The sequence below is a fragment of the Schistocerca piceifrons genome, chromosome 1, assembly GCF_021461385.2.
Source record: "Schistocerca piceifrons isolate TAMUIC-IGC-003096 chromosome 1, iqSchPice1.1, whole genome shotgun sequence".
Lineage (NCBI taxonomy): Eukaryota > Metazoa > Arthropoda > Insecta > Orthoptera > Acrididae > Schistocerca > Schistocerca piceifrons.
Window position 1 is genome coordinate 777834850 of NC_060138.1, and position 22085 is coordinate 777856934.

The 22085-nt window shown below is 40.9% G+C and overlaps 1 protein-coding gene across 3 annotated transcripts in view; it reads right to left on the reverse strand.

Moving 5' to 3' along the window:
• LOC124788910 (WD repeat-containing protein 74) overlaps positions 1–22085 on the reverse strand; it is a 102647-nt gene that overhangs the window by 17864 nt on the left and 62698 nt on the right. For all 3 annotated transcript variants that reach the window (XM_047256209.1, XM_047256202.1, XM_047256196.1), the window contains one exon: positions 8360–8561. In XM_047256209.1, the coding sequence (XP_047112165.1) occupies positions 8360–8561 (202 nt within the window). The remainder of the gene's footprint in view (positions 1–8359; positions 8562–22085) is intronic.

Sequence of the window (22085 nt, forward strand, 5' to 3'; positions counted from 1 at the left end):
AAAGGACAGAAGTAGAGTAGGGGAAAGAAACTAGTATGTATGTCGGTGGAACAGAAAGTTGTGTGGTGCTGGAGTGGGAGCACGACAGGGGGTAGGTGGGTGAAGGACAGGGACTAGCAAAGGCTGAGGCCATTCACCGCCAGGGTTTCGACTATCTCTCATCATTCCAGCCCTGCTCCCAAACTCTTGCCTCCTGGCTCGTATCCCGCAAACTCTAGATGCAAGGCCTGTCCCATACATCCTCCCACCACCATCTACTCGAGTCTGTTCACAGGCATCAACACCCCATCAAAGGCAGGGCTACCTGGGAAAGCAGTCATGTGACCTACAAACTAAGTTGCAACCATTGTGCTGCTTTCTATGTGGGCACGACAAACAAGTTGCTGTCCACACAAACGAACATCAACAAATAATGGCCAAGTGACAGCTGGATCAACCAGCTGCTGAACATGCTACCCAACACAGCATGCTTCACAGCCTGCGTCATCTGGATCCTTTCCACCAACACCAGCTTTTCTGAACTGCACAGGTGGGAACTCTCCATGCAATATATCCTAAATTCCCACGTTCACTAAGCCGTCCCCTTTCCCGATCTTAACATTTGCTGGTCCCTGTCGTCCATCCACTTATCCTCTCCTCTGATCCCATGCCAGCACTACACAGCGTTTTATTGCACCAAAGCAGTCCCCAGTCTTTTTTCCTCCTCTGCACCCCCCCCCCTCCCCCCGCCGTCAAGCCTCCCGACTGCACCTAACGGCCCTCTGCTGACCCCAACATGTCCCTGCAGGCTCCCACAAGCAACACTACTTCTTCCCTCATCCCTACCCTGCTGTCCCTCCCCCTACCCACTCCCACCACCCACATATTGCTTTCCCCATCAGGCACAGTGGCACAGTTGCTGTATGCTATCGGCCTCTGCAGTGATGATGTGTGTGCGAGTTGTGCTTGGAAGGCCTTTTGGCCAGGAATTCATGTGTATAGCAACCTTTTGTTGTAGCTGTCTGCGACTCAATGTCTCCTGTATATGGAGAGTAATGGTATATCCTTTTCATAATATTGATGTTATTCCATCCTGGACTTTCCATTGTTTGAAATACTGTACGTTAAAATACATTAATAGTTTCCAAGGACTCCGTATCCACAGATCACAATAGCATATACATCGGTTATGACACACCTGTGTCTCCAATATTTGACTGTAACATAATTTCAGGGAAGCACTTAAAAGATTTGTTCTCACACCAGGTCAACATAACAAATGTAATTAGGAGAATGTGGTTGGTGCCCTCGGGTTTCTATTTACATTCCCAAATAAAGTTGACATTTTTTTACAAGTTTTCCTCTAAAACTATTCCAGTTTTCATCAAATGTGATTGTGACATTACATATTTGGTTAAAAATTAAAAATATATGTCTAATGTTTCATGGTAATACAATGAAACTATTTTCTATAATCATAGACATACTGGCACTGATGAATGACGACAGTGCAGATGAACACACAGTACTTAACTGAGGGTGCTTGTCAAGTTCCCCCAACCACATTTTTTATGTTTTGATGGTATATCAACAAGTCTTTAGAATGTTCAACTGGAATTATGTTACAGTCAAATATCAGATAGGTAGTTATGTCATAACTGATGTATTGCACTATTGTGATCTGTGCATACAGAATGTTTGAAAACTATTTACATCAGAGCTGGGCCATGAGCTGCCAGTGAGGCTACTCAAGGGCAGTGTGGGCATTGTGTACTGCCATGTGGGCATGATCCAAACGCAGTTCGCATTCTGTTCAGGCAAAAAGCACTGAAGGCTACTGATAACACAAGAATGACAGCAGACACTTAAGTTTGCAGTCCTATTAGTATTCTTTGCTTGTCATATTTGTTACAGTACCACAATGCAGGTGAAAATGTAGCCTTAGAGACCAATCTAGAGTTACATAAAAGTGAAATATCATCACATAAGGATTTGTATGTCAATTATTACCTTGTAAAATGCTAACATTTTTCCTATTTTGGACAGTGAGTGCAATTTTATATTTTTTAATTTTTTCTCTGTGCAACCAGCTTGTACTTCACATTCCACTTTCTTCTGAGTGTGAATGTATTGTTCCATCTTCGTTCGAAAAACTGAAGGCAGGTACACACATTCTGATGACAACAGCAGATGACAGAAAAGTGGTTGACCAACTGCAGTTTGGTAGAGGCACAACACAGCGACAAAAAAATGAAAAATTATCCTTTCACTACATAATTCTGTAATGAGTACTGCAGTGCTGCAAACAAACACATTGCATATGTTGACAGCAATTACAAGCAGTACAAAACATTCCAAGCTCTGTCATTTTGTACAGAGGGGAGGGAGGGGGGGGGGGGGGGGTGGGGTCAGTGGGATCAGGAAAAAGAGAAAAAGAGGGGATCAACAAAAAGAGCATAAAATACCATTGTCATCGACTTAATTTCCTGGTCACAAATACAACACAGACTAAGTAATAATCAAAGACGACATGATTTTTTGTTAAACTTCAGTTAATATGATACATGCAGCCTCCCTGAGAAATGTTAAGTATGGAGCTAGCCTAGTACTTGTGAAAAAGAATGGAACATCTATTTTCATCACTCTACTGTTGTATTTAAATGTTTCACTAGTAGCCTCTAGTTGTTTGGAATGAGATGACGTGTCATAAAAAGAATTCTTCAGTCACATGAATGACAGTAAAACTACTACTAAAATTCGATTTTGTTAATTTCACTGTTGAAAAATCACTTTCACACAAATATATGGTCCTGAACAAACTGATGACTCGAGCAGATATTAAAAACCATTGCAGAAACTGTTCTGCTAAGATGTTCTTGTAAAACATTTCAATATTTCATGCAGTGCGAAACCTCTCCATGACTACAACACTATAATGAAAGTCAATGAGCTTCAACTAAGTTTCAGGAGGTGCACTTTGAATGTCCACTGCAAAAGGAGTTGCTACGACAGCAAAATCAAATTCACATTGATTTAAACTACTTAATGTACTATCAAAGTTTTGAAACTAAGCCTGTAACACCGTAACAAATTCATCAACATGCCCGCTCAGTGTCTCATTTTCAAGATTTATTTCAGTTATACATTGTGCAACATTAGAAAAGTGCACAAATGACCTTTCTGAAAGTTGCTTTATCCACAATAGCAATTTTCTTTTAAAACTCTTACCTGATGCCACAAACATCGGTAATTAGTTTATTAAATACCCTGCAAAGTCGTAATTAAGGCATTCAGGAGCTTTGTAAGGTCATTTAGAAATGAAAGATCTAATACACACTAGGAAAATTGCCCCATTTTAATCCTCGTACCACTGAAAAAAAATGAATGAAATAAGTATTAGTGTTAGTGGAGTTGAGAAACAACTGAAATCGTTGGAACTGAACAAAGCTCCAGGCCCTGATGGAATCCCTGTCAGATACTATACTGAATTTGCGGCTGAGTTGCCCCTTTTCTCACTATAATCTATAATAGATTCCTCGAACAAAAAACCTTGTCCAGTTCTTGGAAAAAGGCACAGGTCACACCCGTCTACAAGAAGGGCAGTAGAAGTGATCCACAAATCAACCATCCAGTATCGTTGTCACTGAATCTTAGAATATATTCTGAGCTCAAACAGAATTAGGTATCTTGAACAGAATGACCTCATCAATGCCACCCAGCATGGTTTTCAAAAACATAAATCATTTGAAACCCAACTCACACTTTTCTCACATGACACTCTGAAAGCTTTGGATCAAGGGCAGCCAAGTAGATGCAGTGTTTCTTGATTTCCAAACAGCATTTGACTCGGTACCGCACCTATGTTTATTGTCAAAAGTACGACAATATGGGGTATCAAGTGAAATTTGTGACTGGATTGAGGACTTTTTGGTAGGGCGGACACAGCATGTTATCTTCAATGGAGAGTCATTGTCAGATGTAGTAGTAGCTTCAGGTGTGTCCAAGGGATGGGTGTTGGTACCTTTGCTGTTTATGTTGTATATTAATGACCTGGCAGACAATATTAATAGTAAAACCAGGCTTTTTGCAGATGACACTGTTACCTACAATGAAGTACTATCTGAGAGAAGCTGCATAAATATTCAGTCAGATCTTGATAAGATTTCAACATGGTGCACAGATTGGTGACTTGCTCTAATTGTTCGGGAATGTAAAACTGTGCACTTCAGAAAACGAAAAAATGTAGTATCTTATGTCTATAATGTCAATAAGTCACCGCTGAAATTGGCCAATTCGTACAAATACCTGGCTGTAATGCTTTGTAGGGATATGAAATGGAATGATCACATACATTCAGTTGTGGGTAAAGGAGGTGGTAGACTTCGGTTTATTGGTAGAAAACTGCGGAGCTGCAATCAGTCTACTAAAGAGATTGCTTACAAATAACTCATAAGACCAGTTCTGGAATATTGCTGAGGTGTGTGTGACCTGTACTAGATTGGACTAACAGGGGATATTGAAGGCGTACAGAGAAGATCAGAACGAATGGTCACATGTTTATTTAATCCATGAGAGAGTGACACAGAGATAATGAAGGAACTGAAATTGCAGGCTCTTGAAGACAGACATAAACTATCCCCAGAAAGTCTATTAGCAAACTTTCACGAATTGGGTTTAAATGATTACTCTTTGGATATACTACAATCCCCCCCCCATGTATTGCTCACACAGGGATCGTGAGGATAAGATCAGAATAATTACTGCATACCTAGAGGCTTCCCACAATCCAAACATGAATGGAACAGGAAGAAACCCTAATAACTGGTACGTACCCTCTGCCATGCACCTCGTGGTGGTTTGCAGAGTATAGATGTAGGAGTCACCAAACTCTTTCACTGGCATTCCTTTCATGTCTAGGAATAATGGTATCTCTTAACCCAAGTTGAAATACCTTCTATGATGACACCTCAACACAACCAGTGTACTTCACAAAAACATGCTACATTGTCATAATCACACCCCGGATCTGCCAGGACGGATTTAAACTGCCAATGTCCCAAATCATGTGATCTCAGGTTATTATCTGTTTTCACATCATCATCCACAATGCCACTTATTTTGCCACATTTTGCCAGCACATTAACACAATGTGGGACATAGTGTATCACTGATATTTCCTGCTGGATGCCAGTTTCTTTTATCTTACTTGTTATCAAAGCAGCAATACCAGACTTTCGACCAATAGTTGCTGGAACTCCATCTCTTGCAGCCAGCAAAAGTTTTTCCCAAAAAGTTCATATTTGTCATGATGTTTCATAAGCAAGAAAATAAGTTATCGATTGTCGCTGTATCATGCATTGGCAAGAAGTTCCTTCATCAACTTGAATTCAGTGTCAACACCTCTCACAAACACAGCAAGCTGAGCAACATCTGGTACATACATGCATGCAACCAAAGCCATAGACATAAAAAAAATCCATATCTTTCATCTTATCTTTCAGTTGCATTTTCAACTTGTTTGCCCTTTCTTTGATGCATCTGCGAACTGCCCTCTGTGAAAGAGGGACCGTTTTGAAAACTGCTTGAGATCCTAGACACAAGATTGTTGTGGCAGCAACAAAATACTATTTAACAAATTCCCCAGGGCTGAAAGGATGCACCGATTTGGCTATTTTAAGAGTTATGTGATAGCTCACTCACGCTGCACCATCACTGTGGGTGACACATTTCTCTTCCAGTACATAGAATAGAGGGCAAAGCCACATAATGCTTTATAAATAATAGTAACATTTTCAAGATATCACATAAATCTATATGAACTTTCTTTCTTCTTTCTCTTCTGTTTTAGCTCAAGAAGTCTGGCCTTCCTTTCTTCACTAACCAAAGTGATCACAAATTTCTCACAAAGTAGTTGAAAATATCACTTCACACTGTACTTCCTTCACGCCGATAAAACAGCATTACAAAACAAACACTGTGGCCCAGTTTGTGTTTTAATAAAAAGTAATCTTTTCCCCACTGTGCGCTGAAGTGTAGGGATTTAACCGATTTTTGTTTTCACGATCTTAATTCCTCCTCAGCTATTTTCCCTCACACTAACTTTGTCCTACAAAAAATGCCTAAGATACTTCGATACTGAAAACACTAATGACACAAAGTAAACAGGTCCGTCTTGTGTGTGTGTCAATAACGAATAAGCAACATTAGCAGAGAGGTGGAGGGGCAACTGCTGGCTGACAGTGCCTGTGGGCACTCATGGATGTCTGTGCCCGAATTAGCGCATCTGTCCACCCCTGATTTATGTAGTTTAACTTACTGTACTTTTAATTTTTACTAGCTTCCCTCCCCCCCCCCCCCCCCCCCCACACACACAGCTTTTCATCCATGTATGTGTTTGACACATGTATTGGACACATCTCCTCCTCCCCCTATTTGTACCCATCTCTTTCTCCCCCTCTGTCCACCTCATCCTGCCACCTTTATCTGTCTATCCCATAGTCCCCACTCTCCCTTTGGCCATTTCCTACACTCCCCTCTCTCTGGCCGTATCTTCTCCCCCTCCCTCTGACCATGACTTCCTCCCCCTCTCTTTCCATTTCTGCTTCCTGCTCTCTCTTTTCCACCTGCCCAGAATTCCTCCACACTTACCACCTGCCTCATGCATCTCTCCTCCCTCCCCTCTCTCTGTCCACTTCCTCCTCCTGTTCGCTCTGTCCATCCCCTCCTCCATCCATCTCAACTTGTCTGCGGCCAAGCTCATTGACACATGTAGCTCTTGCAATACAATTCAATAAAGCAGGTTCATACTACTCCCACAACATGCCTGTCATGCAGAGGAGGCTACACATCAGTGGCTTGAAAATCATTTATGCACCCCTCACATACAGGCCTCCATGTAAAGCTCATCGATAAAGCAGGTCGATGCTACTCCAAAACAACACATCTATCATGTAGGGCAGCCTACATGTTAGGATCCAGAAAACTGTTGCTTGCCACTGACATGTAGGCTGTCTGGCAGAGCAGGTTGATTTGGGAGGCCGATACTGCTTCCACACAACATACCTTTGTAGGACAGCCTGCACTTCTCGGGCTGGAGAACCATGCTTTTGCCTGTATCTCTGCTCCTCTTAGACCTAGCCTGTTATAAACACCACAGGACTGACTGATACTGTTCAGGTCTGCTACACACACACACACACACACACACACACACAGATATTTCAGATTAATATTGCAAGTCTTGATGTGGTCAACGGCTTGAAAATGAACACAATTATTCGAAACCAGACATCATTAAAGATTATATGCAACTATAACAGAAAACTAAATACATATATAAACTTTAAGGTTTGTTGATGACACTGTAATTCTGTCATAGACAGAAAAGGGTTTGGAAGAGCAATGAACGGAATAGATAGTGGCTCTGAGCACTATGGGACTTAACTTCTAAGGTCATCAGTCCCCTAGAACTTAGAACTACTTAAACCTAACTAACCTAAGGACATCACACACATCCATGCCCGAGGCAGGATTCGAACTTGCGACCGTAGTGGTCGTGCGGTTCCAGACTGTAGCGCCTAGAACCGCTCTGCCACACCGGCCGGCAATAGATAGTGTCTTGAAAAGACAACAACAAAAGTAAATAAGAGTAATGGAATGTAATTAAATTAAATCAGTCACTGCTGAGGGAATTGGATTAGGAGATGAAACGTGAAAAGTAGCAGATGACCTTTTTTATTTGGGCAGCATTATAACATGATGGCCGAAGTAGGGAAGAGATAAAATGCAGCCTGGCAATAGCAAGAAAAGCATTTATGGAAAAGAGGAGAGAACCTTGCAGGAATGCAAGTAGGAATAAACAAAGTTGTTGTTGCCCCGACTATATACCTCTCTGTTTCAAACTGTTGTAAAACAAAGCCAAGTATCTGTAAAAGTACTCAATAACTTCAAACACATTTCTTACCTTGTGCTTTATTTCTGCATTATTTTTAAAACTGTGATTAACCAGAGTCTTGAAATAAAAGGTACAAAATAAGCCTTCAAGCTTGCTTTTTTGCCGTAACTATTGATTTGTAAGACATATCACTTGCAAACTTTCCAGTAACATTTAAAACTAATTATCAAAGGCTGCTTTCTAGACATGCAAATGTCTAGGTGACTGGGATTCTTAAACCACAAGTTACAAACTGGTGGAAACAAATTGTTGCCACAAATTCTTCAAGAAACTTGAAGGACTACAATTGTTGTTCAGCGCCCTGTATAATATTAGAATTTCCTGTCACAGATTTGTTTTTCTGACAATATCACTTTGTTAAAACATAAGATAGAAAAGGAAGGAATCATAACACTAAAATGAATGGTAACATCTGGAAATAAATACCTGATAAAGAGGCTTAGCTTCGTCCAGGTGATGTATACGCAAGTATCTGTCTAAACTCACACTGACTACATACGGTTCAGTAGCACTGCAAGCAATGGATCTTATGCCCCCAACTGGCCCTTTATAAGACTTTGCAATATGACTTTTGCCACGGAAGTCAATCAGTTTCATCTGTCCCCTCCCGCTGCCAACAACCACACACCTGTAAGACATTTAAAAGCTCAGATATTGACAAAACTGTCTTTGTAAAACTAGTGAAGGAAGAAATATTAATAACAATTCAGATGTTAATAACATAGTTGACATGAACTACTAAGGCATCTCAATGAACATATGAAGTTTTAATCACATTACTAATATAGAGATAATCACTTGCTAAATAATATATTTGGCATGTCTCTACCTAAAGAGATAATTCCTTTCATCTTAAGGATATAGTGCAGAGTCTAAGAACTGGAACCATGAACTACAAACAACAACTAGTAAGTACAGACTTCGTGTCCCCTTGTCCTCACAATAGGAGGGTCCCTCGCATAACAGGGTCTGAGTAACCTACCCTTCCATTGTAATCATCCCCAAATTCTTCCTATTTTCGCTCTGAGGAGGATTAGTTTTTCACATTTCAATGTGCTGTTTATTGGCAGTACTTAAATTTCGCCTCTTGAAGGGAAGTATTGGCCAGCCATTCTGTCTCCATGTAATTTTACAAATATATATATATGTTCCTCATTAACAAGAAGGAAACCCATTACAGACAATTATAATAATTGTTGATTCGCTTGCACATGAACCTATTTCTATTGCTTAACCACAAAATGCTTTTTCTACTACACATTTCAAACTTGTTCTTTTATGTTTTAGGACATTTTCAGTCATTTCACATTAAAATTTCCAACTGTCTCACCCTATACCTTCCACCCCCCCCCCCCCCTTCCATCTGACATTATAAACTCAGTAACAATGAAATGACAAGAGAGTAGAAGTAGTTGTTGTCATCTTCAGTACAATGACTAGTTTGATGCAGTTTGTAATAGATCTTTCAAGGGAAAGAAAAATTCTATATGGAATAAATACACCTAGTAGCACCAAATAAATAATTTATAATGTCTCAGATAATTTTATTTCTAAAACAAAGGACAAAAACTTACAATTCTTCTTCTTCTTCTTCTTCTTCTTCTCTGTCCATTAGAATTTGAAGAGGAACCTCCTAGTGTAATCTACCAGATGCTGTACAATTACTTAGCTGATAAAGTAAGTCATCAAAAATATTGGTGTTTTATTTAAAACAACAATATAACAAACCTAATTCCTTGTGTCATAAACAATTTGTATTTGAGTAGTAATATTTTGCAGCAATCAGTGCAAAGATAACTGATGAACCATAATGGCCATTAACTATCATTTCATTAGTAGTCTTGCATCATAATACACTATTTGCTCGAAAGTATCCGGACACCCCTAAAAACATATGTTTCGCATATTAGGTGCATTTTGCTACCACCTACTGTCAGGTACTCCATATCAGCGACCTCATTAGTCATTAGACATCTTGAGACAGCAGAATGGGACACTCTACAGAACTCACGGACTTCGAATGTGGTCAGGTGATTGGGTGTAACTTGAGTCATACATCTGTATGACTCATTTCCACACTCCTAAACATCCCTAAGTTCACTGTTTCTGATGTGATAGTGAAATGGAAACGCAAAGGGACACGTACAGCACAAAAGCGTACAGGCCGACCTCGTCTGTTGACTGACAGAGACTGCTGACAGTTGAAGAGGGTCGTAATGTGAAATAGGCAGACATCTATCCAGACCATGACACAGGAATTTCAAACTGCATCAGGATCCACTGCAAGTACTATGACAGTTAGGCGGGAGATGAGAAAACTTGGATTTCATGGTTGAGCGGCTGCTCATAACCCACACATCACGCCAGTATATGCCAAATGACACCTCGATTGGTATAAGGAGCGTAAACATTTGACGATTGAACAGTGGAAAAGCATTGTGTGGAGTGACGAATCACGGTACACAATGTGGTGATCCAATGGCAGTGTGTGGCAAATGCCCAGTGAATGTCATCTGCCAGTGTGTGTAGTGTCAACAGTAAAATTCGGAAGCGGTGGTTTATGGTGTGGTCATATTTTTCATGGTGGGGGCTTGCACCCCTTGTTATTTTGCATGGCACTATCAAAGCACAGGCCTACATTGATATTTTAAGCAACTTCTTGCTTCCTACCATTGAAAAGCAATTCGGGAATGGTGATCGCATCTTTCAACACGATCAAACATCTGTTCATAATACATGGCCTGTGGCAGAGTGGTTACATGACAATAACATCCCTGTAATTGACTGGCCTGCACAGAGTCCTGACCTGAATCCTATAGAACACCTTTGGGATGAATTGGAATGCCAACTTCGTGCCAGGTCTCACCGATTGACATCGATACTTCTCCTCAGTGCACCACTCCATGAAGAATGGACTGCCAATCCCCAAGAAACCTTCCAGTACCTGACTGAACACATGCCTGTGAGAGTGGAAGTTGTCATCAAGGCTAAGGGTGGGCCAACACCATATTGAATTCCAGCATTACCAATGGAGAGTGCCATGAACTTGTAAGTCATTTTCAGCCAGGTGTCCGGATACTTTTGATCATATAGTGTATGTCCTTTCAGACCAGCAACTTGTATCTTTTAAATATCGAAGGCTGATGTTCCCTTGTCCGGCGACCATAGAAATTCTATTTGAGACATGTCATTTTATGAATAAGCCAACATTTAAGCCCTCCATGCTAGTCTATCCTGGACAAGTCTCTTCACGTCTGCATAACTATGGCAACCTACATCCACTTGAACTTGTTCACTGTAGTCACGCCTTGGTCTCCTCCTACAATTTTTACCACTCACTCTTTCACAACCATTATCAAATTAACCATCCCACGATGCCTCAAGATCAGCCCTGTCACCTGATTGTGCATTGTACTCAAGTTCAACAGTGCTTTTACTTTTCTATTATTAGATTCAGTGCCTATTCACCAATTATTTGATCTACCAATTTAATATTGAGCATTCTTCTACAGCAAAAGTCCTCTTTTCTTCTTGTCTGTAGTGTTTACCCTCCAAGTTTCACTTCGTAACACTTAAGATTTACATTAGATACTAATAAATTTCTATTTTTCAGAAAGCTTTCCTTGTTACTGCAAACCTGATTTTACTTCCTCTTTATTTCTACCATCATTAATAATTTTACTCCCCAAACAGCAAAAGTCCTCTACTTCTTTAATGTCTCATTTCCTAATCTAATGCCTTCATCATCATCTGATTTAATTAGAATACATTCCATTATTATTGTTTTGTTATTTTTTTAAAATCTTCATCTTGCAGCCTCTTTTCAAGACACTATTCACTCTGCTCAAGTGATTTTGCAAGTCATTTGCTGTCCCTAGCAGAATTACAATATCATCAGCAAAACTTTAATATTTTTCTCTATTCTTCCTAAACTATAATCTTTCCAGATTTCTCCTTGGTTTCTTTAGTCGCTTCTCAATGTACAGACTCAATAACATGGGGGATAAGCACCATCCCTCCCTCACTCCCTTCTCGACCACTGCCTCCCTTTCATGTTCTTCAACCCTTATAGTTGCAGCCTGGTTTCTGTACAATTTCTATCACTGCCTCCAGATAGCCATAATGTAGGTACAACCACATCAAAGGTGTTACTGTGTAGAGGTGAGACAAAGATGTGGATCCTGAAGAGGGGCAGCAACCTTGTCTGTATGATTGACTGACCTGGCCTTGTAACATTACCCAACATGTCCATCCTAGATTGGTACTGCGAATGGCTGAAAGCAAGGGGAAACCACAACTGTCATATTTCCCAAGGATATGCGGCTCTACTGTATGGCTTAATGATGATGGCATCCTCAATGGTAAAATATTCCAGAGATATAATAGTAAACTTGGATAGCTGAGTGGGGACTACTCAAGAGGATGTTGACACTAGGAGAAATAAAACTGGTATTCTATGGGTCGGAATGTGGAATGTTAGATCCTTTAATTGGACATGTACATTAAAGAACTTAAAATGAAAATGGATAATTTGAGGTTAGATATAGCAGGAGTTAATAAAGTGGAGTGGCAGAAAGAACAGGATTTCTTATCAGGTCAGTGCAATCATGTCAGTCTGGTCCCTCCTCTCTATTCCCTGACTTAGTTGCACCTACAATACGGCCGTATGACTACCCCATTGCAACAAAGTGCATGGTTCATAAGCAAACAGTGCAATGTAGAAGAAGTAATAGAAAATAAATGAAACAGCATGCAATGAAAGAGTATATGGTATCATGAAACCATAACAAAGGTGTAAAAAAAAGATGGTACAATACAGAATATCGTAATGTTTGGTATCAACACTGGAACCAAAGAAACTGGCACACCTGCCTAATATTGTGTAAGGCCCTTGCGAGCACAAAGAAGTGCTGCAACACAATGTGGCATGAACTCAACTAATGTCTGAAGTAGTGCTGGGGAGAATTGAAACCACAAATCCTGCAGGGCTGCCCATAAATCCATAAGAGTAGGGGGGAGGGGGGGGGGGGGAGGAGGTGGAGATCTCTGGGGAGTTTGGTGGCCAGCGGAAGGGTTTAAATTCAGAAGAGTGTACCTGACGCCACTCTGTAGCAATTCTGGATGTGTGGGAGTCACATTGTCCTGTTGGAATTGCCCAAGTCCGTCCAAATGCACAGTGGACATGAATGGATGCAGGTGACCAGACAGGATGTTTACATACATATCACCTGTCGAGAGTCATATCTAGACGTATCAGGGGTCCCGTATCACTCCAACGGCACATGCATCAAACCATTACAGAGTCTCAACCAGCTTGAACAGTTCCCTGCTGACATGCAGGGTCCATGGACTGGGTCCATGGATTCATAAGGTTGTCTCCACACCCGTACACGTACATCCGCTTGATACAATTTGAAATGAGACTCATCCAACCAGGCAATATGTTTATAGTCATTGACAGTCCAACGTTGGTGTTTACAGTTTCAGGTGAAGCATAAAGCTATGAGTCGTGCCGTCGTCAAGGGTACAAGAGTGGGCCTTCGGCTCCGAAAGCCCATATTGATGAGGTTACGTAGAACGGTTCGCACGCTGACACTTGCTGGTGGCCCAGCATTGAAATCTGCAGAAATTTGTCAGTCAGAGTTGGTCCTGTTCTTGCAGGATCTTTTTCTGGCCGCAGCAATGTCGGAGAGCTGACTTTTACCGGATTCCTGATATTCATCACTACCTCAAAAATGCTGTGTCCCATCACTCATATGTCGGCTATAACTCCACGTTCAAACTCACTTAAATCTTGATAACCTGCCATGCAGGAACAGTAACGGATCTAACAGCTGCACCAGACAGTTGTTGTCTTACATAGGCACTGCCGATCGCAGCACCATATTCTGCCTGTTTGATTACGCATGCCCATACCAGTTTCTTTGGCGCGTCAGTGTATACCTTGACAAGAGACATGGAAATTGTGGGATTGTATACTGGTGCCATACAATATACCTTCTTTTACTTTTTATGTTTGTGAAATGGCATTTTATTATTTGTGTTCTGTGACATGAATCTCATGCAGAAGATTCTGAATACAACAAAAAAATCTATAAATGTTTCATTACTAGAGCAGTTCTGTAATCAGGGCTGATGCAAGCTGTACAACAATACCAATGTTTAAGTTGTATGTGGACTCATTAACATGAATTATGTTGCATCCTGAAGGGTGTGTCCTACAGAGATGATATTTCATTGCCTGAAAGCATACGGTGTTCCACAGTGTACAAATGTGGATGAAGATTATGTAAAACAGAGTGTAAATTGATTGTTTAACATCAATGTGCTATGTCCAAATGAGATATGGATCAATTGACTGTAGTATCTAAAATCTAAGAAAAATTCAGGTGTATAAGAAGTTACTGGCATGTTAAATAAAACGCTCAGACGGAGAATTACCACAACCAATAAGGTATTGCAGGGAAAATATGAGGTCTGTTTAAAACATTCCACAATATTCGTAAATTCACGCCAATGGTGTGTTGGAGCGAAATGCAGTTGATACCCCTGCACATGCCTGTGTTTAATGTGTAACTGTCAGAAGTCTCATTGTTGTATGTCTGTTAGGTATTGTTCAGTGGTGCATTGAGTAGAACGTTGTGTCATATAGTTTGCGAACATCGAGTTTCAGAGTTAGAGAAGCAATGCGTCTGCCCTAAGTTTAGTGTAAAACTCAAGGAAACCTTTACAGAAACACATCAAATGATGTAGGAAGCTTATGATGATGAGTGCTTAAGCCTACTCGGTTTCACGAATGGTTCACACGGTTTAAAATGGCTGGACGGAATTTAAAGATGACATTCATTCAGGAGGCCCTTAGACATCTACCAATGACACTCGTGTCAGGAACGTCAACAAAATTTCCACGCCAATCGAAGACTGACTGTCCAAGAGATTGCAGAAGAATGTAACATTTCAATTGGATCATGTCATGAAACTTAATACAGCTTCTTGGAACACATCGTGTTGCTACCAAGTTCACCCAACGGCTCATGAGTCAAGAAAAGAAAGACTTCTGCCTCAGAATCTGTGACAAGCTTTTGGATCATGCAAATGAGAGTGAGATGTTCCTTAAGAGAATCATAACTGGTGATGAGACGTGGGTCTACACTTATGATGCTGAAACCAAAGTTCACTCTTCACATCAGGTTAGGGAAGGTTGTCCAAGGCCAAGAAAAGCACATCAGGTCAGGTCAAATGTCGAAGCCGTCCTGATGGTTTTCTTTGATTTTGAAGGATTAGTTCATCATTGATGCCACAGGGACAAACTGTTAATCTGTGGTACTATCAGGACACATTGTTATGTCTATGAGAAGGAAACAGCCTGAAATATGGCGAGACAGTTCATGGTTCTTGCATTGCAATAATACACCTGCACATTCATCATTGTTGGTGCGTGAATACTGCACAAGAAATGAAATCATTGTGCTGCTTCATCCTCTTTACTCTCCAGATCTGGCCCCTGCAGACCATTTTTTATTTCCAGAGTTGAAAACCATGTTGAAAAGATGAAGATTTGCAACATCAGATGAGATAAAAGAAAATTTGTAAATGGTACTTTGCACAATCCAGCAAGAGGTGTACGAAGACTGCTTCCAAAAGTGGAAACGATGTTGGGAGCAGTGTATCAATTTTGACAGAGTATTTCAAAGGAGATATGTACAATAATTAAAAGGTAAGTGCAGAACAATTTTGTGGACAAAGTTTCAGAATTTTCTGAACAGACCTGGTACATACAATGCCATCTACTCTTACCTAGAGTGTGCTCTTCCAGCTGTAGGAGCATGAGCTTATCAACATTAGACATGTATTCTTTGCTGAGATCCCAACAGTTGAATTATGAACTCAAAAGTGACAACAAAACTGGTTCATTTACTACCATGTGATGGTCAGATTAAAGACAACACATGTAATTCAGAAACAAAAGAGGTACTGATCATCAGCTATGCACTAAACAACGTGTTGAGCACTTTAACTTGCAGCAACTGAACTGCTGTATATGAATAAAAAGGGGGTGGGACTAAGTAAGATAGATGGAGGATGGGAGGGAGGGGCTGAGAGGGAAGCAGGGACAGGGGATGGAAAAGAGAGGAAAACAGTATGGGGAGAAAGACAGAAAGAAAGTAACAATGAAAAATACACTTTCTACTGATGCTGTGTCCTAACTAGTGTTTGTATGTATGTCTTCATCTAAAAAATTAAGTCTGAAAGCTAAGGTATCACACATCATCTCTTAATAGTGCTTTTCCACCACTCGACACCTCTTCCATGTGGCTGTCTTCATTCATAATATACTTCGTATACAATTTTGAATTTACTGTTATTCAAGTATCATGCCTCCTATCATTAAACTTTAAAACACAATCACTGCAACAATAAGTAATGCTCTGTATATATTATTTAACTAGCAGGGGTACCCGGCTTCACTCGGGGAGTTGATATGAAATTGTGTGGTAATTGGAATAACGGGATAAACTTTAAAGTACACTCCTGGAAATGGAAAAAAGAACACATTGACACCGGTGTGTCAGACCCACCATACTTGCTCCGGACACTGCGAGAGGGCTGTACAAGCAATGATCACACGCACGGCACAGCGGACACACCAGGAACCGCGGTGTTGGCCGTCGAATGGCGCTAGCTGCGCAGCATTTGTGCACCGCCGCCGTCAGTGTCAGCCAGTTTGCCGTGGCATACGGAGCTCCATCGCAGTCTTTAACACTGGTAGCATGCCACGACAGCGTGGACGTGAACCGTATGTGCAGTTGACGGACTTTGAGCGAGGGCGTATAGTGGGCATGCGGGAGGCCGGGTGGATGTACCGCCGAATTGCTCAACACGTGGGGCGTGAGGTCTCCACAGTACATCGATGTTGTCGCCAGTGGTCGGCGGAAGGTGCACGTGCCCGTCGACCTGGGACCGGACCGCAGCGACGCACGGATGCACGCCAAGACCGTAGGATCCTACACAGTGCCGTAGGGGACCGCACCGCCACTTCCCAGTAAATTAGGGACACTGTTGCTCCTGGGGTATCGGCGAGGACCATTCGCAACCGTCTCCATGAAGCTGGGCTACGGTCCCGCACACCGTTAGGCCGTCTTCCGCTCACGCCCCAACATTGTGCAGCCCGCCTCCAGTGGTGTCGCGACAGGCGTGAATGGAGGGACGAATGGAGACGTGTCGTCTTCAGCGATGAGAGTCGCTTCTGCCTTGGTGCCAATGATGGTCGTATGTGTGTTTGGCGCCGTGCAGGTGAGCGCCACAATCAGGACTGCATACGACCGAGGCACACAGGGCCAACACCCGGCATCATGGTGTGGGGAGCGATCTCCTACACTGGCCGTACACCACTGGTGATCGTCGAGGGGACACTGAATAGTGCACGGTACATCCAAACCGTCATCGAACCCATCGTTCTACCATTCCTAGACCGGCAAGGGAACTTGCTGTTCCAACAGGACAATGCACGTCCGCATGTATCCCGTGCCACCCAACGTGCTCTAGAAGGTGTAAGTCAACTACCCTGGCCAGCAAGATCTCCGGATCTGTCCCCCATTGAGCATGTTTGGGACTGGATGAAGCGTCGTCTCACGCGGTCTGCACGTCCAGCATGAACGCTGGTCCAACTGAGGCGCCAGGTGGAAACGGCATGGCAAGCCGTTCCACAGGACTACATCCAGCATCTCTACGATCGTCTCCATGGGAGAATAGCAGCCTGCATTGCTGCGAAAGGTGGATATACACTGTACTAGTGCCGACATTGTGCATGCTCTGTTGCCTGTGTCTATGTGCCTGTGGTTCTGTCAGTGTGATCATGTGATGTACCTGACCCCAGGAATGTGTCAATAAAGTTTCCCCTTCCTGGGACAATGAATTCACGGTGTTCTTATTTCAATTTCCAGGAGTGTATAAGAGATATAGAGATTTTATTGAAAGCATATTCAAACTATTTACAATACTTGTTTATAAACAAAATTTTTTGTTTTGTTATCCGGGTTATGTATGTACAAATTTTTCGAATTTCCCACTAGAGAACAAGCTACGTTAGTTGACCGTGAGAGAAGTGAGAGATTATCCTTGTTCCATTACACAGTTTTGATGAGTTGATATTTCTGAGAAGTTTTATTGGAGGTTCAGTTCTAAGTCGAAGGCAGTATAATGGCATTCCTGGTACTTGCAAAGAGTTTAGAAATTCTGTAGGGAAGTTCACACTTTCTTCAACGTTTACCATCATGTCAATCAATCTGCATGTTCTCTCTTCACTGGGAATTTTCTTTTGAATATTTTTAGTTGCCAAAATTGCCCTTTCAAATAGTCAGTCCAGATTGGCATAGCTGTGAACAATGTTTGGATAAACTTGGTCGATGAGTTTGTTTTCAGGAGTGGTTATGTAGCAGAAATCACTGTTGAGTTTAATCAGGCCGGCCATCTGGTCAGTAAGATATGTGCCTTCATCTATTTGTAAAATTTGTTGAGCAAAATATGTGCAGTTGTTTCGTCTGTTAATAGTTCAGCTCTCATATTTTTCGTTAGTTGCAGTACTTGTACATGTGGCCAGAGATGTGTGGTTTTTTTTTTTTTTTTTAAAAAAGCACGAATTGATCTCGTCTGCTGGTGTTGATTTGGTGATAAGTGGAAATGTTTGTCAAAAATCTCCTGAGAGTATGAGTAGAGCTCCTCCCATAAATTCAGAATTTCCTCACAAGTCTTATAAAAATCTGTCCATGACTTCGACAGATTTTTTGTGCGCCATTGTGCATTTGTCCCAGGAGATAATATTAGCTTGCTATAAAAGTTCACTCAATCCAGATGCTCTTGAGATTTTACATACCGGGAATTGTTCTTCAGCTATATTCCATGGCAGTTGTAGGGTGGAATGGACAGTTTGTCCTCCTTCCGTAAGTGTGGCTGCAATGCTGGATGATGCCAGTGCAACTGCGATATGCTGTTTACCGTGTATTTCCATCAGCAATAGATTTAAGATTTATTAAAACTTTTTTCCCAGTACCGCCTGGTGCAACCAAGGAAATAATCCCGTCAGTGTTGTTGTCAATTCAATCCATGATAATGTTGCAAATTTCATTTTTATTGTCTGAAGTAGTTCATTGATGATGTAGCTTTTTTCTTTTGTAATTTTGAAGTTTAGCACACTTATTCACCTTTTTGTGGTGCTTGCATCCCAAAAGTTGTACTACATTCTGGTTGCTTAGTTATAAAACATTTATCTTCTAGGCAAATGAGTGTTTCATTGAAGATGCCGCCACTGAGTTCGATGGCCAGTTCAGCATGAGCTTGTTGGATTTGGTACAGTATGGCATCACTCATATTTTCTTTGAAGGAGTCCCACAGATGTTTTGGTTTTGATGGGTTACACGTAGTTCGAATTATGGTGAATAAGTTTCTCATTTGTTCTGCTGAGGCTATGAGTGAGGCTTCCTGTAGTGTTAATACCCAGTGGTGGTTGTTTTCCAGTAGTCCTAAGTGTTGGCATGCTTCTCTGTATGTCTGGCTTAGGTAACCATCGACAGTCTTGAGATCTGTGAAACTTGTTGGTTCCTGTATTTCATGCGGCAATGTCTGGAGGTAAAAAATTTTGCATTGTTCAGATGTACAGTGTATACTTGGCTTACGTGTGCTGGCTATCAATATTACTGGATGACGTTCTACTGAAATTCCTTGTTTTTATTGTTGAAAGATTCTTCTTGTTGTGTTCCATGTATAATAGTAGGGATGTTGACATTACTATAATGTTTTCGCGAATGGATCCATTTGGCACATTGGTAAAAAGCTTTTAATGTTGTGTTTTGGGGTTGTTCAATTGTAATTTTTCTGACAATGTCTTTTATGAAGTAAATTCTCTGTCCATTGTCCAAATTTACTGCTCGATGTTGCACAGCTGGTTCACATTCATATATGAGAAAACCGAAAATCGGCCAAGCTGCTTCATTACTGGTGATGTATCTTCCTATTTGGTACAAGAGGATCTCATAATTTCTATTTTGTTCTTCACTGTCTTTGGCCATTTGAAACACTGCTATGTCACTGCCTTTGTTCATATACAGAAATATTTGATGGATTTCACTGAACTGCAGATTCTATGTTTATCTGTGTTTGGAATGTTTTGGAAAGTGTTGTGTTATATGGTACTACCCAACGATAGCTATTTCCAGTTCATCGCTGCCTTGTATTCATATTTTTGCTGTGAAGCCACTGTTTTCAGGTAATTATCTTCTGTATTTGGCATAGCCATTAACTCCGATTTTTGTCTCATCCAGGAGTGGTGTGGCATATTTTTTTGTACATTCGATATCACTCATACATTGTGAGATGGGGTTTTAATGGCCTGCATGGTCCATGACTCATGTTATTTACTACTATGTCATATAGTTCTGGATCTTCTAGTGAATTGGGAAATTCAGCTTGGATTATTTTGTAGATATCTGTGGGATGAATTCTGTGATGCAGCCATACGAGATGAGTGAGCCAGTCCTCGTTTGTGCCATTTGACTGTTTACATCCAGCATCTAACAGCTCCAAAGCTGTAGTATTTCATGGTGACATCAATAAATCTTATTTGTTTTTGTCGGAAAACTTGGGATATTATGCCGTGTCAATGCACAGGGGCTTGTCTGTATCTTACATGTACTTTGATTTCTGCCCACAAAGAGTTGCATGTAAATGTTATGAAGAAGTCATGTCGTCCATATTTTCTTATGTATGTCATGGCATATTGAATGTATTTGTGCATGTCTTGGACTTCCTATGTATGATGAGAGTAAGATTACCATTGTTCCAATGTCATCAATGCTTCCGTCACTTACGATTGCACCTCGAAGGTAGATGTATTCTTCCATGTGTAGTTTCTTGTGATCCAGTCTTGTCTAAAGTATCCATTCAACTTCTATTTTTGCATACATATCTTCCAGGAATTATTGGAATAAATGGCAAGTGTTGAGAATGTGATTGTATGTTTCATTGCCTCTGATCATTAAGCAGTAAGCATAGAACTCCTTGGAAGTGACTTTTTTGTTTGTTTCTACACATGTTACAGGTTGGATTTATTTCACATTACAATGACATCCATCCTCTCCATGCAGAAATACTAATGGATATTGGAGGGCACCATACAAACCGCATGTCTCTGCAATGTGTTGTAGTCCTCCTCTTTTTCACTGTACAATTATGTCATGGCTTGTGTTTTCATTGTCCACAATTATGGTGGTGACTTCGTCTATCTGAGGAGCATTAAATTAATGTTCATGTTCTCCAAGTGGTCTTTTGTTGGCTCAACTTATAACTTTATAGTCATCAGAAATCATTCGGGCTAGTGCTGTTTTGAAAATGTGAATCAGCTTATTGTATCTGTGTAAGATCCTCTGTAGATTTTGGTTTACTACTCTTATCAGTCCACTCATATTTGTGCATCGTTGATCAACTGCTGTTTCTTCATTTCTGATGAAATATGCTTGCAGAAATTTATGGTCTTCGTTGGATAGGATAGTGGTAGTAATGATACGTTGTGACAGATTTGTCCTTGGACAGAAAAAATCATATTTATTAATGATGATCGAAGTGACACCAAAAGAACTCATTTGGAAGCAGATGTTGTAAGCTTTTATATTCTGAAGCTAGTGTTTTGATTCTACAGTTTCCCTGGTCATGTAATGTAAAACTTCCTGTGAAGGTGCTTCTAGTGGTGGTAATTGAATTTTTCCTTTCTTGCAACAGAGTCCTTGTGTTTCTCTACTGATTTTTTTTCGCATTGCAAAACTGGCAGATGTCATCCGTTTTTCCGATTACGATGTGTTTGTGTTTGTTACATTCTTTTGTCGGCCTGTAGTGGAATGCTTCATTTGTTAGGTTGTACTGTTTGCTTGTCTCTTGTAGGGTGATATTTTCATGGCTGGCTTGAGTTCGCTATTGTTTATTGTAAGATTGTGTCACAATTCTTGGTTTTTCAAACCATTCATTTTGTCGTTCTTTAGTTTCTCTGCTTCTCATGGTGGTCATTGTCGCTTATTGGGAATGTAAATGAGCATCCGTTTCATTTTTTTGCTAAATGTGCTTCACACTCTTCATCTGCCTCATTTTTCTCTGTTCTTTTAGTTAC